Source organism: Bubalus bubalis, chromosome 15 (genome assembly GCF_019923935.1).
Source record: "Bubalus bubalis isolate 160015118507 breed Murrah chromosome 15, NDDB_SH_1, whole genome shotgun sequence".
NCBI classification, from domain to species: Eukaryota; Metazoa; Chordata; class Mammalia; order Artiodactyla; family Bovidae; genus Bubalus; species Bubalus bubalis.
The window spans coordinates 27535974-27548988 of NC_059171.1; the positions used below are offsets into that span (position 1 = coordinate 27535974).

Sequence of the window (13015 nt, forward strand, 5' to 3'; positions counted from 1 at the left end):
GACATAGTGGAATCACTTTACATTCCTGTGATCTTGATTTGGGGTGTTTTGCTTTGCAAATATCTATTAAGAGACTTCCTCCAAAGTTCATTATGTAGGACTTCCCTGTGATATACCTATAGGTACATATTGTTTTCAACAGTCTTATTCTAGAACATAGTCTCCAAGAGATGGCAACCATACTCCTGATAATTAGGTGTAAAAGTGATAATCATTAAGCTCTTTCATAAGGGCTATCGCATAAAGCCACATTGCTTTCAAAAGGAAATACGATTTGTAGAAATAGATGAAAACATTATCCTTTACACCTGAGAGCTCATCTTTAATCACAGCTTGAATTTCATGGCCCATGATGGGAGAAAATAAAATAAGAATGTGTCACTACACTACAACTAGCAATAGGCAATGTTTTGTGCTACACCTGGAAGATTTGTGCTCTAATTATTTGTAAAGCATGTTAGACTTGGACTGAAAGGGATCTTACACATCATACCCTCCTAATTGTATTATACAAGTGACTGACCACTCATTGATCTCAACTATCTGGGAATCATTGTATTTTGATAGATTATTTGAGAGGTAATTGTACTCTTTTATTTTCTTTACTTTTTGTTTTTTTAGTTCCTGCTCTACACAAAAAATTGTTTTGATCATTTGGAACATCTTGATTAGATTAAATCAATCTATCTATTTAACAGAAAACAAAATCAGTTAATGTTTAATGATATTTATTATTTGTTAGCCATGTCACCCTCTCTCTCTCTCTCTCTCTCTCTCTCTCTCTCTATATATATATATATATATATATATATATATAATGTGTGTGTGTGCTCAGTCACTCAGTTGTGTCTGACTCTTTGAGACCTTATGGACTGTAGCCTGCCAGTTTCCTTTGTTCATGGAATTTTCCAGGCATGAATACAGGAGGGGGTTGCCATTTCCTCCTGCAGGGAATCTGCCCAATCCAGGGACTGGACCTGAGTCTCTTGCTTCTCCTGCATTGGCAGGATGATTCTTTACCACTGTGCCACCTAGGAAGCCTATATAACACACACACACACACACATATAGTTTATGCTATATATAACATATATATATATATATCCATCCCACATTCTGATCCAAGAAATAGATATCATTAGTGCTAAAATCATCCTTCCTTCAATCTGTACACCTCCTGATTCAGCCCTGTTCCCAACAACTGCCCAGTCCAAAATGCAATCTGAGCCTTTGTGATAATCATTCCTTTACTTTTATGTTTTCACCTTCTCAGTATGTATCCATAGGCAATACTTTGCCTTAGTTTTGCCTAATTTGGGCCTTGGTATAAATACCCTCATATTTTATATATTTTCCTATTGCTTACTGCTTTCGTTCAACACTGTGTAATACATCCATATGGATATATGCAGCATGTTTCATTTATTTTTACCACTGTATGGTAAAAACATGTACTGCTGTATGTATTACAATTTATTTATTCAACAACTTACTATTGGTATTTAATCAGGTTATTCCCGGGCTTCCCAGGTGGCAGTAGTGGTAAAGAACCAGCCTGCCAATGCAGGAGACAAAGAGATGCAGGTTAGATCCCTGGGTTGGGAAGATCCCAAGATCATGGCAACACACTCCAGTATTCTTGCTTGGAGAATTCCATAGACAGAGGAGCCTGGTGGGATACAGTCCATGGGGTCACAAACAGACATGACTGAGCGACTTTTACTCACTCACCATTCAAGACTAGAATATAACCACCTCATCAATCAGCTCATTTATTTTTGGATAGCTTTAATGAAAAGTTCACCTTTTATTTATTTATTTTTTCTTGAATTGAAACCTGTCTTTTAAACATCTATGTAAAGATACACTGACTTCCCTTTGTGCCATACAGAAGAAGATGTGTTTCTCCTTATCATAGTCTTCTGAATATTTGAAGACATCTTATGGTTTCCCCTAAGTGTTCTCTCACAAAGAGTTGGACATGACTGAAGTGACTTAGCACAGTATTTTGGGGCTTCCCGAGTGGCTCAGATGGTAAAGAATCTGCCCACAGTTTGGGAGACCTGGGTTGGATCCCTGGGTCAGGAAGGTCCCCTGGAGAAGGGAATGACAATCTACTCCAGTATTCTTGCCTGAGGAAACCCCATGGACAGAGGAACCTGGTGGGCTACCGTCCATAGAGTCACAAAGAGTCAGACACAACTGAGTGACTAACACACACACATGCTCCATGAGCTGTTAGAATTTTCTCCTTTTTCTTAGAGCTATGGACTTTTCTTAATTTTTTAAAATTTTTAAAATTATTATTATTATTATTTTTTACTTTACAATATTGTATTGGTTTTGCCATACATCACCATGCATCTGCCACAGGTGTACATGTGTTCCCCATCCTGAACCCCCCTCCCACCTCCCTATGGACTTTTCAAATCTCTCAGGTTTATATCTGGTCCTGAGTTACCTGTCTGAGGGAGCAGCTGAGTCAGCCTTCTTGGCCAGAGTTGTACCCAGCTGATGCCAATTATGCAGAGTCAAACCAGGTGTGTTAACAAAGTAATAGACCAAAGGCTTTAAGAGCCTAGCATGTGGGATCCAAACCTGGGGTACCAGCAGGTTGAGCAGGAGTATGCTGTAGAGGTTGGGACATACTGGTGAGTTCAGATGTATGGTCCAGAGGAGAGTCTCCTTTACATCCATCTCAAGAAGGGGATTTAATGCTGTTCATCTGTGGACTTCACTAGTTTTAGTACAGGTTTCACAGAATTGTTTCTGACTGCTCCCTGGCTTCATTGGGAACAGCTGTGCTTAGTTGCCTTATATCAGGAAGCCTGCTGGGAAACTTATCCAAATGTCCTCCAAGGAAGACAGAGTTCTGGTAAGTAAGTGATTACATGGGCATAATCATTAGAGTTGGAGTAAAACACAGCCAGGAGTCAGCTGACTTTTATGTTCATTCAGAGAGAATGGATCATTCCTAGAAATTTTTCAGACTGGAAAAGTTTAACTTGGAGAAAATTCTTCTGTTAATTTATGCCTGTCTTTGTTTTCAGAGCTGGCAAACTTGGGAGTTTGGGAGATGTCTTTAAGCCTATTTGTGAGCTTTGTCCAACCCTGGTGGATGTAGGCCTATTGTCTTGGGACAACAGGTTTCCCACAGTCATCCTAGGAGGGTTTCTGGGGGTTGTTGTCATCTGAGGTCAATAGGTGTAGTTAGAGGTTAAGAGGAAAGGAGAAAAGGCCAGTAACTATGACTTCAGTCCACTCCTATTGGTATTTGCCTTTCAAATTGAATCCATGTCTTCCAAAATAGTATAATAAATTTGGAGGCTTAGATTTTTTCTCTCCCTATCTTGAGCTGTCTGGCTTCTGACTCTTAGGCTTGATGTTATTGTTTCATTGTTAAGTCATGTCTGATTCTTTTGAGACCCAGTGGGGTGTAGCCCCACAGGCTCCTCTGTCCTCAGAATTTCCCAGGCAAAAATACTGCAGTGGTTTGCCATTTTCTTCTCCAGGGGACCTTCCCAACCCAGGAACTGAAACCAATTATCTTACATCTCCTACATTGGCAGATAGGTTCTTTACCACTGAGCCTCCTGGGAAGCCCCTTAGACTTGATTGGGAGTGAAATTTCCTTTAGAAAAAGTGTGCGTGTGTGTGTCTTTGAATCTAACCTAGATCCTTCTCCTCCAGGTGTTTTCTCAGTACCTTCTCCCTTCACTCAGCTTTCTCAAGACTGAGAAAGGCTGGGCTAACCATTATGTACCATTCCAGGAAAAGCCTCGTGTTGGTTGATGGAGATTTTGCTTTGGAGATTTGAAAATTCTAGCGACTGCTCATTCAATTTCTCTATTTTGGCTGTTTCCTTGTTCTCCTGCCCAAATTCCTTCTCTTACTCTGCCCCCATCCTTCTTTCTCTCAAATTTTCACATCCTACTAACCAACAGATCATAGATATTTTGTATGCTGTTCTAGCTCTCTGTATACTCTGTGTGTTCAATGAGTCTTATGTATTTGACATTTAATGATAATTATTCTGGTTACTGAATCAAAGTTTTAAAGTATTTGCTTAATTACTATTTTTTTTTTTTTACTTTTTAAAAATGCTAGTCATACGAAAATGTAGATTCATAAATTGTAACAACTAAGAAGTTGCATTAGAATGACTGATTATAGCAGTATTAAGGAACTTTGGGGGAGAAAACCCCAGTCATTATCACATGAATCTCTTAATAGTTACATATTCTATTTTAGTTTTTGAAGATGTAATTTTCCAGTTTATATATTATTTCATATTCTACTTTTTCCAAGTAATTATTTTTATAAATCTATAGTTATTATATTAATGGACACAATGACTTTCTGTCATATATATAGATATGTATGAGCAATTCATTGATGACAGACTATTTTGGTTAATTTTAATTCCATCCGTCCCTCCGTCCCTTCCTTTTCTCTCCCTCTCTCCTTTCCTTTCTTCCTTCTTCCTTTCCTTTATTAGATATACATTTGGAATAGACCTCTTACTAATGTAGCTTTTTGCTTTTTTATTTTTTTTAATTTTTATTTTATTTTTAAACTTTACAAAATTGTATTAGTTTTGACAAATATCAAAATGAATCCGCCACAGGTATATATGTGTTCCCCATCCTGAACCCTCCTCCCTCCTCCCTCCCCACACCATCCCTCTGGGTCGTCCCAGTGCACTAGCCCCAAGCATCCAGTATCGTGCATCAAACCTGGACTGGCGACTCGTTTCATACATGATATTTTACATGTTTCAATGCCATTTCCCCAAATCTTCCCACCCTCTCCCTCTCCCACAGAGTCCATAAGACTGTTCTATACATCAGTGTCTCTTTTGCTGTCTCGTACACAGGGTTATTGTTACCATCTTTCTAAATTCCATATATATGCATTAGTATACTGTATTGGTGTTTTTCTTTCTGGCTTACTTCACTCTGTATAATAGGCTCCAGTTTCATCCACCTCATTAGAACTGATTCAAATGTATTCTTTGTAATGGCTGAGTAATACTCCATTGTGTATATGTACCACTGCTTTCTTATCCATTCATCTGCTGATGGACATCTAGGTTGCTTCCATGTCCTGGCTATTATAAACAGTGCTGTGATGAACATTGGGGTACACGTGTCTCTTTCCCTTCTGGTTTCCTCAGTGTGTATGCCCAGCAGTGGGATTGCTGGATCATAAGGCAGTTCTATTTCCAGTTTTTTAAGGAATCTCCACACTGTTCTCCATAGTGGCTGTACTAGTTTGCATTCTCACCAACAGTGTAAGAGGGTTCCCTTTTCTCCACATCCTCTCCAGCATTTATTACTTGTAGACTTTTGGATCGCAGCCATTCTGACTGGTGTGAAATGGTACCTCAGAGTGGTTTTGATTTGCATTTCTCTGATCATGAGGGATGTTGAGCATCTTTTCATGTGTTTGTTAGCCATCTGTATGTCTTCTTTGGAGAAATGTCTATTTAGTTCTTTGGCCCATTTTTTGATTGGGTCATTTATTTTTCTGGAGTTGCGCTGTAGGAGTTGCTTGTATATTTTTGAGATTAGTTGTTTGTCAGTTGCTTCATTTGCTATTATCTTCTCCCATTCTGAAGGCTGTCTTTTCACCTTGCTAATAGTTTCCTTTGATGTGCAGAAGCTTTTAAGTTTAATTAGGTCCCATTTGTTTATTTTTGCTTTTATTTCCAATATTCTGGGAGGTGGGTCATAGAGGATCCTGCTGTGATATATGTCAGAGAGTATTTTCTCTATGTTCTCCTCTAGGAGTTTTATAGTTTCTGGCCTTACGTTGAGATCTTTAATCCATTTTGAGTTTATTTTTGTGTATAGTGTTAGAAAGTGTTCTAGTCTCATTCTTTTACAAGTGGTTGACCAGATTTCCCAGCACCTCTTGTTAAAGAGATTGTCTTTAATCTATTGTATATTCTTGCCTCCTTTGTCAAAGATAAGGTGTCCATATGTGCATGGATTTATCTCTGGGCTTTCTATTTTGTTCCATTGATCTATATTTCTGTCTTTGTGCCAGTACCATACTGTCTTGATAACTGTGGCTTTGTAGTAGAGCCTGAAGTCTGGTAGGTTGATTCCTCCAGTTCCATTCTTCTTTCTCAAGATTGCTTTGGCTATTCGAGGTTTTTTGTATTTCCATACAAATTGTGAAATTATTTGTTCTAGCTCTGTGAAGAATACTGTTGGTAGCTTGATAGGGATTGCATTGAATCTATAAATTGCTTTGGGTAGTATACTCATTTTCACTATATTGATTCTTCCAATCCATGAACATGGTATATTTCTCCATCTATTAGTGTCCTCTTTGATTTCTTTCACCAGTGTTTTATAGTTTTCTATATATAGGTCTTTAGTTTCTTTAGGTAGATATATTCCTAAGTATTTTATTCTTTCTGTTGCAATGGTGAATGGAATTGTTTCCTTAATTTCTCTTTCTGTTTTCTCGTTATTAGTGTATAGGAATGCAAGGGATTTCTGTGTGTTGATTTTATATCCTGCAACTTTACTATAGTCATTGATTAGTTCTAGTAGTTTTCTGGTGGAGTCTTTAGGGTTTTCTATGTAGAGGATCATGTCATCTGCAAACAGTGAGAGCTTTACTTCTTCTTTTCCAATTTGGATTCCTTTTATTTCTTTTTCTGTTCTGATTGCTGTGGCCAAAACTTCCAAAACTATGTTGAATAGTAATGGTGAAAGTGGGCACCCTTGTCTTGTTCCTGACTTTAGAGGAAATGCTTTCAATTTTTCACCATTGAGGATAATGTTTGCTGTGGGTTTGTCATATAAAGTTTTTATTATGTTGAGGTATGTTCCTTCTATTCCTGCTTTCTGGAGAGTTTTGATCATAAATGGATGTTGAATTTTGTCAAAGGCTTTCTCTGCATCTATTGAGATAATCATATGGTTTTTATTTTTCAATTTGTTAATGTGGTGTATTACATTGATTTGCGGATATTGAAGAATCCTTGCATCCCTGGGATAAAGCCCACTTGGTCATGGTGTATGATCTTTTTAATGTGTTGTTGGATTCTGATTGCTAGAATCCTGTTAAGGATTTTTGCATCTATGTTCATCAGTGATATTGGCTTGTAGTTTTCTTTTTTTGTGGGATCTTTGTCAGGTTTTGGTATTAGGGTGATGGTGGCCTCATAGAATGAGTTTGGAAGTTTACCTTCCTCTGCAATTTTCTGGAAGAGTTTGAGCAGGATAGGTGTTAGCTCTTCTCTAAATTTTTGGTAGAATTCAGCTGTGAAGCCGTCTGGACCTGGGCTTTTGTTTGCTGGAAGATTTTTGATTACAGTTTCAATTTCCGTGCTTGTGATGGGTCTGTTAAGATTATCTATTTCTTCCTGGTCCAGTTTTGGAAAGTTGTACTTTTCTAAGAATTTGTCCATTTCTTCCACGTTGTCCATTTTATTGGCATATAATTGTTGATAGTACTCTCTTATGATCTTTTGTATTTCTGTGTTGTCTGTTGTGATCTCTCCATTTTCATTTCTAATTTTATTGATTTGATTTTTCTCCCTTTGTTTCTTGATGAGTCTGGCTAATGGTTTGTCAATTTTATTTATCCTTTCAAAGAACCAGCTTTTGGCTTTGTTGATTTTTGCTATGGTCTCTTTTGTTTCTTTTGCATTTATTTCTGCTCTAATTTTTAAGATTTCTTTCCTTCTACTAACCCTGGGGTTCTTCATTTCTTCCTTTTCTAGTTGCTTTAGGTGTAGAGTTAGGTTATTTATTTGACTTTTTTCTTGTTTCTTGAGGTATGCCTGTATTGCTATGAACTTTCCCCTTAGGACTGCTTTTACCGTGTCCCACAGGTTTTGGGTTGTTGTGTTTTCATTTTCATTCGTTTCTGTGCAAATTTTGATTAGCTTTTTGCGTTTGTTAAATTTCCTTAGGCATCATTCCTATGAATAAAGTTGCTGGTTAAAGAATATGAACATAAATGGTTTTACAAACTTAAAAGTATTTTCAAAGCTTTTAATGCTTCCAGTTATGTAAAGTCTATATAAAGTTTCACCATGACTTTGAACATCATGTATTATAATTTACAAAATGCTTTACTCCTTTGATGTAATTAAATTATTGTTTGTAGTTTGTTTTAAATTGCTTTTTCTTTAGTATGAGAAAGCAGGACATTTTCTGTTTTGTGTTTGCTCTTTGTATTTTCTTTTATATGAACTCTGTTTGTATCATAAGATATATTTCTCTTCTCCATCCTGAGAGTCTAAAAGTAAATTCTGCTGAGAGATAAGGAATTTTATAATTTTTTGCATTGAATATTATTTAACATATTTTATTTAAGTATTAATCTATTTAAATATATTTATACTACAAATACTTTCACTAAGTAGAATCTAGGTCAAATTCTCCAAAAAAAAAAAACAAACCACAACCTTGATTATAAATTTACATTATAAAAATGATAACATTTCTTATCTCAGTATTTAAATTAATTTTAACTAATTTAATTAAATTTAATTTTGATATGGAATTTAAAATTTTTTATTGCAGTTATGGAGACTACGTTGTATTTTATTTCACTCAGGCATGTATTTTAAATAGTATAATGGAGTGCTCTGATACATTATAATCATTGAATTGGAAATGGATAATTGAGGAACTGACTTTTGAAATAGCCTTCATTTACTTACTGTTTTTTACTGAGCTTCCTCTTGAACTAGGTATTGTTTGGTACTAAGAACCAAATGGTAAATTAATTTCAACCTTTCTCTGAGAGAACTTTGTGGTCCAATGTGGAAGCAAGAATGATAGATAATTATAATGGATGTTCTATGGTAGGAGAAATACAGTCAAGAAAAATTCACAACCAGTTGAGTCCCAGAAACCCAAAGGAGGCCAGTTCCTCTGGGGAGGGGAGGCATCTAACTGAACTTTAGACAAAGTAGTATTTAAACTGAGATCTGAAGGTGTTGCTTCCTTCATACAAAGGACCTCATACATCCCCACTGTGTTGCTCTGGTGACTATTATTGTTATTGTCCTTGGTCTCTGCGTTATTGTTCAATCGCTCAGTCATGTCTGACTCTTCGCGACCCTGTGGACTGCAGCACTCCAGGATTCCCTCTACTTCACCATCTCCCCCGGAGCTTCCTCAAACTCGTGTTCACTAAGTTGATGATGCCATCCCACCATCTTGTCCTCTGTCATCCCTTTCTCCTCCTGACTCTGTGAGTGAGTACTAATATATAGTTTTTGTCTTTTTCTCAGAAGACACAAATCGGTGTCGTGGGAAGAGTCCAGCCCTATGGAGAGCAGCCAGGTAGAAGCCCTGAAGGCCAGACTCCTCTACCAGGATGTTTGCAGGGCAGCTCGGCGTCTCGACCATTTCCTTCTAAAAGGAAATGCCCACGAAGAGCTTTTCAAGCCTCATGTCCTGGCCCTCAGGGATAGGGTCCAGCAAGTCTGCATTAAACTCATGTTCCTGCACCCAGTGGATTATGGGAGGAAAGCAGAAGAGCTGCTCTGGAGGAAAACATATTCTGACGTGGTTCTGCTGCTGCTGAAGCCCAACAGAAAAAACACGAATTCCTCCGAGGAACAGTGGGAAGGCCCCCTGCGGGCGCATCTGAAGGGTGGCCTCAGGTTCTATGAACACCTTTTCCTGTTCCTGCAGGAGCACTACCAGCTGGGCTTGTCGAGCTACATCGACTGGCCTCACAGTGCCATCCACTTCATCGGCTGCAAAAGAGCAGATCCTGCGTCAGAGGAAGAGGTGGACTGGGCACGGATGGCCTGCTACCGCTGCCTGCTGTACTTGGGAGACTTGTTCCGCTTTCAGAATGAGTTCCTGGCCCTGCACACCAAGGACCTGGCAGAGAGGTGTTATTACGGAGCCCTGTCAGTGGCACCACACATGGGCATGCCCTTCAACCAGCTGGGAACTCTCACGGGGAGCAAGTACTATGGTGTGGAAGCCACATACTTCTACCAGCGCTGCCTCCACTCGGAAGTGCCTTTTAAAGGGGCGTCTTGGAACCTCAAACAACTCTACCATCATGCGGGAAAAAGATATAGCCGGCTGAAGAGGTACCAGGGGAAGAAGCTCTCTCCCAGCCAGAGGCGGTGTTGGGATAACAAAAGGTTACTGGTTAGTTTCCTCTACCTTCAGAGCCTCTTGCAGCCTCAGAGGAAATTCAGAGCCACCAGGCTCATGGCCTTGTGCCAGCTGGTTCTGGAAGACTTCCGTCTCTGTCTTTCCTATCGGCCCTGCCCATCCGACCAGAGCCAGGCCTCCAGAGAGAGAAAGCCCGCAAGAGGCTACCAGTTCCTCCCCGACCTCCTCATCTTCCACATGGTGGTCCTCTGCCTCATGAGCGTGCACAGCCTGAGGACAGCGGGCTCCAAGCAGCACAGGACAGTGGTCACCTTCACCTTGACCCTTTTCTCCCATTTAATTCAACACGTGACGACACGCCTCCAGGCTGAGCTCCAGAAAGGGAAGCTGACTCCAGAGGTGGACGTCCCCAGGGACAAGGAAGACCAACAGAAGATGGAGGCTGGGGAGGGGCAACAAGATGGTCTAGCCCCCTCCCCTGGGCCCCGCCACAGCAAATCTCAGAAAACCCACAGGTCATCTCACGTTTCCAGTGAGGGTGACAACCCAGAAGCCAGTTTTCATTCTTGCTGTGACTGGGATGAGACAGAAGAAGATGAAAACACATCCTTATGCTCACAAGTCAGCTCAGAACTCAGCAGTGAAACCACTTATTCAGACACAACTGATGATGAGGAAAGTGGCTCCCTGAATCCACAAGCAATGCAGGAGGGTGGAGCCAAATCCAAAGATAGAATTTCCCCTCCCAGGGATAAGCTGAAGACGTGTCAACTTCCCAGTCATCTCCTAGGTCTCTTAAAAACAACCAGTTCCGCTAGCCTGTCAGCCCCGTCGAGCCACAAGCTTCCAGGCAAACATGGCTTTCACTTGGCTCCTGTCTTCAGCCACAGTTTCTTGATGCCTCCTAGTCCTGCCTCCAGCAAAGCATCTGTCACAGAGGATGACGTGAGCAGCTGTCTCAAGACAGAGCCTCCTGCTGGCTGCAACTTGGGGCAGAATGCCTCCATCAGCCAACCCTACAGCAATCTCCAGACCATTCAGAAGAAACTGCAGGTCCTCTCTGCAGAGGGGCTGCTGCCCACGGTCAAGGTGATACTGGGCTGGCTCCGTGCCAACTGCAGTCTCCTCACCGCACATCAGTGGAGCCTGTTTAGCCTGTGGGACCACCTGTCTATGCTGCTGAACCTGCTGCCCTCTGTGCGAGACCTTCAGGAGCCAGGCCTGGGCCTGTCCCACCATCTCCGTGAGCTACTGCAGAGCTGCAAGGGCCCACACCTTCCCCAGTTCCTGCAGCTCCCAGAGGACATTGCCCTGGGCCAGCACTGGCTGCAGCAGGCTTCCCAGGAGAGGGAGGGCTTGGAGCAGGACCCACCTCCACTCAGCTCCCAAGATGAAGCTGCTGTGCGCGTCTGTTTCCTCAGAAACTTTGGCCACTTCGCCACGACACTCCCTGGGCAGTTCCTGAGGTATGACTCTCATTCAGGGGTCTTTATGAGCACTGGGTTTGAAGGACCAGACAACCCATCTCAGCAGTTGCTAGAGAAAACTTCCAGGATCAGATTTTTCAAAGACATAGTACAATTGTGGCTTCAAAGCGAGGTGGTGCTGCTGGAGAAAACTCTCAGGCACATCCAGATCCGGTCAGCTTTGACCCTTTACCTGTTCCCTGACCCCCGGGCCCTCTGTGAGCACCTGCCAGTCATCCGGCAGCTTGCCACCAGCGGTCAGTTTCTCCTCATCGTACCCAACATCGTGGTGGACATATTGTATATCCTGAGAAGGGAGGACAAGCGGGCTTCAGCAGCCATCACCTTCCTAGAGGGGGAGCTGAAGAGAGGGAACCAGTACCTTCTCTGCCAGTCCTGTGTGTCTGTGACGTTGGTGAGACCCAGGATGACCAGGCCAGACTCTGATGCCTGGGACCTCTATAACATGCTTGGCATCTGCAGAGGTCTGCTGGACTCATCCTGGCTAGGGACCCCCGACCACAGGAATATGATCACCATCCTCACGGGCATCTGTTTAGACAACCCTAGGAATCTCTCATACCCCCTGCAGCTGGTGCTGGGGACGGCAACTGAAGCTGGTGTGGAAGTCAAGAATGTCCTGCGCTTCTATAGGAAGTGGAAGATGGTCAGCTGATGTGGTCATATGTCCCTACTTCTCCCTCAGCACTTACACATCAAGCTCAGTCTGTTCACCTCTCTTGTTTGCACCTAATGTTAAAGGTAGCCGTTGTGTAAACTCATATCTGTACCTACCTACCTATGGGTAGAGTCTCGGTGGACTATCTCCCAGAGGCCTTCATGTTTCCTTCTTTGTTGTCTTGACTTGATATCACATTCTCTGTCTGAAAAATATCTCTAGATTAAACTAACTCAGTATTTGGTGTTTTTGTGGTAAAGCAGCAACTTAAGGAGGCATTTCTGAGTCCCTGCTCAGCTGGTGGAACTGTTAATTTGTTTTTCTCTGTTTTTTTTTTTTTTTTTTTTTTTTTTTGCTTTGCTCTACTTTGTAACATGAAACTTTTTAATGCTATTTTATTGTGATGGATCATGCCTATTATGTAAGGTAGGCTTGGCCATCTGTGAAAGCTCAATAAATGGAAAGTTAAAATTCTGATTGGAGTGAAGGGTTTTATTGCAATTCCTGGTTACTTCTTCACTGTCTTTTATGCTCCATTCAGGTTTTTCCCTTTTGGCTAGGACTAGGCCAGTAGCCCAGAACGTTGTGGTAGGATTTCATTTGCTCCCTCTAATATGATAGCAATAACCCCAAGGATCAGTTGATCTGGTTCCAGTTATCTTCCACTGGAAGATAATCTACTTCCCAGATTATCTGGGAGTAGGTACTATTTAGTGGTACAGTATTGGTAAAGTTTCTAATTTGGCTACTATGAC

General features: G+C 41.1%; 1 protein-coding gene across 1 annotated transcript; it reads left to right on the top strand.

The window, feature by feature from the left end:
• The first annotated feature begins 2594 nt into the window (after positions 1-2594).
• LOC102414631 (protein SMG5-like) lies at positions 2595-12735 on the top strand. The gene is made up of 2 exons (XM_044928634.2): positions 2595-2875; positions 9269-12735. The coding sequence occupies exon 2, from the start codon at positions 9306-9308 to the stop codon at positions 12255-12257; it is 2952 nt and encodes a 983-aa protein (XP_044784569.2). The 5' UTR covers positions 2595-2875; positions 9269-9305; the 3' UTR covers positions 12258-12735.
• The last annotated feature ends 280 nt before the right edge of the window (positions 12736-13015 follow it).

Bases quoted from the DNA above. Each gene is read 5' to 3' on its own strand.
- LOC102414631 (XM_044928634.2), top strand. From the start codon at position 9,306: ATGGAGAGCAGCCAGGTAGAAGCCCTGAAGGCCAGACTCCTCTACCAG.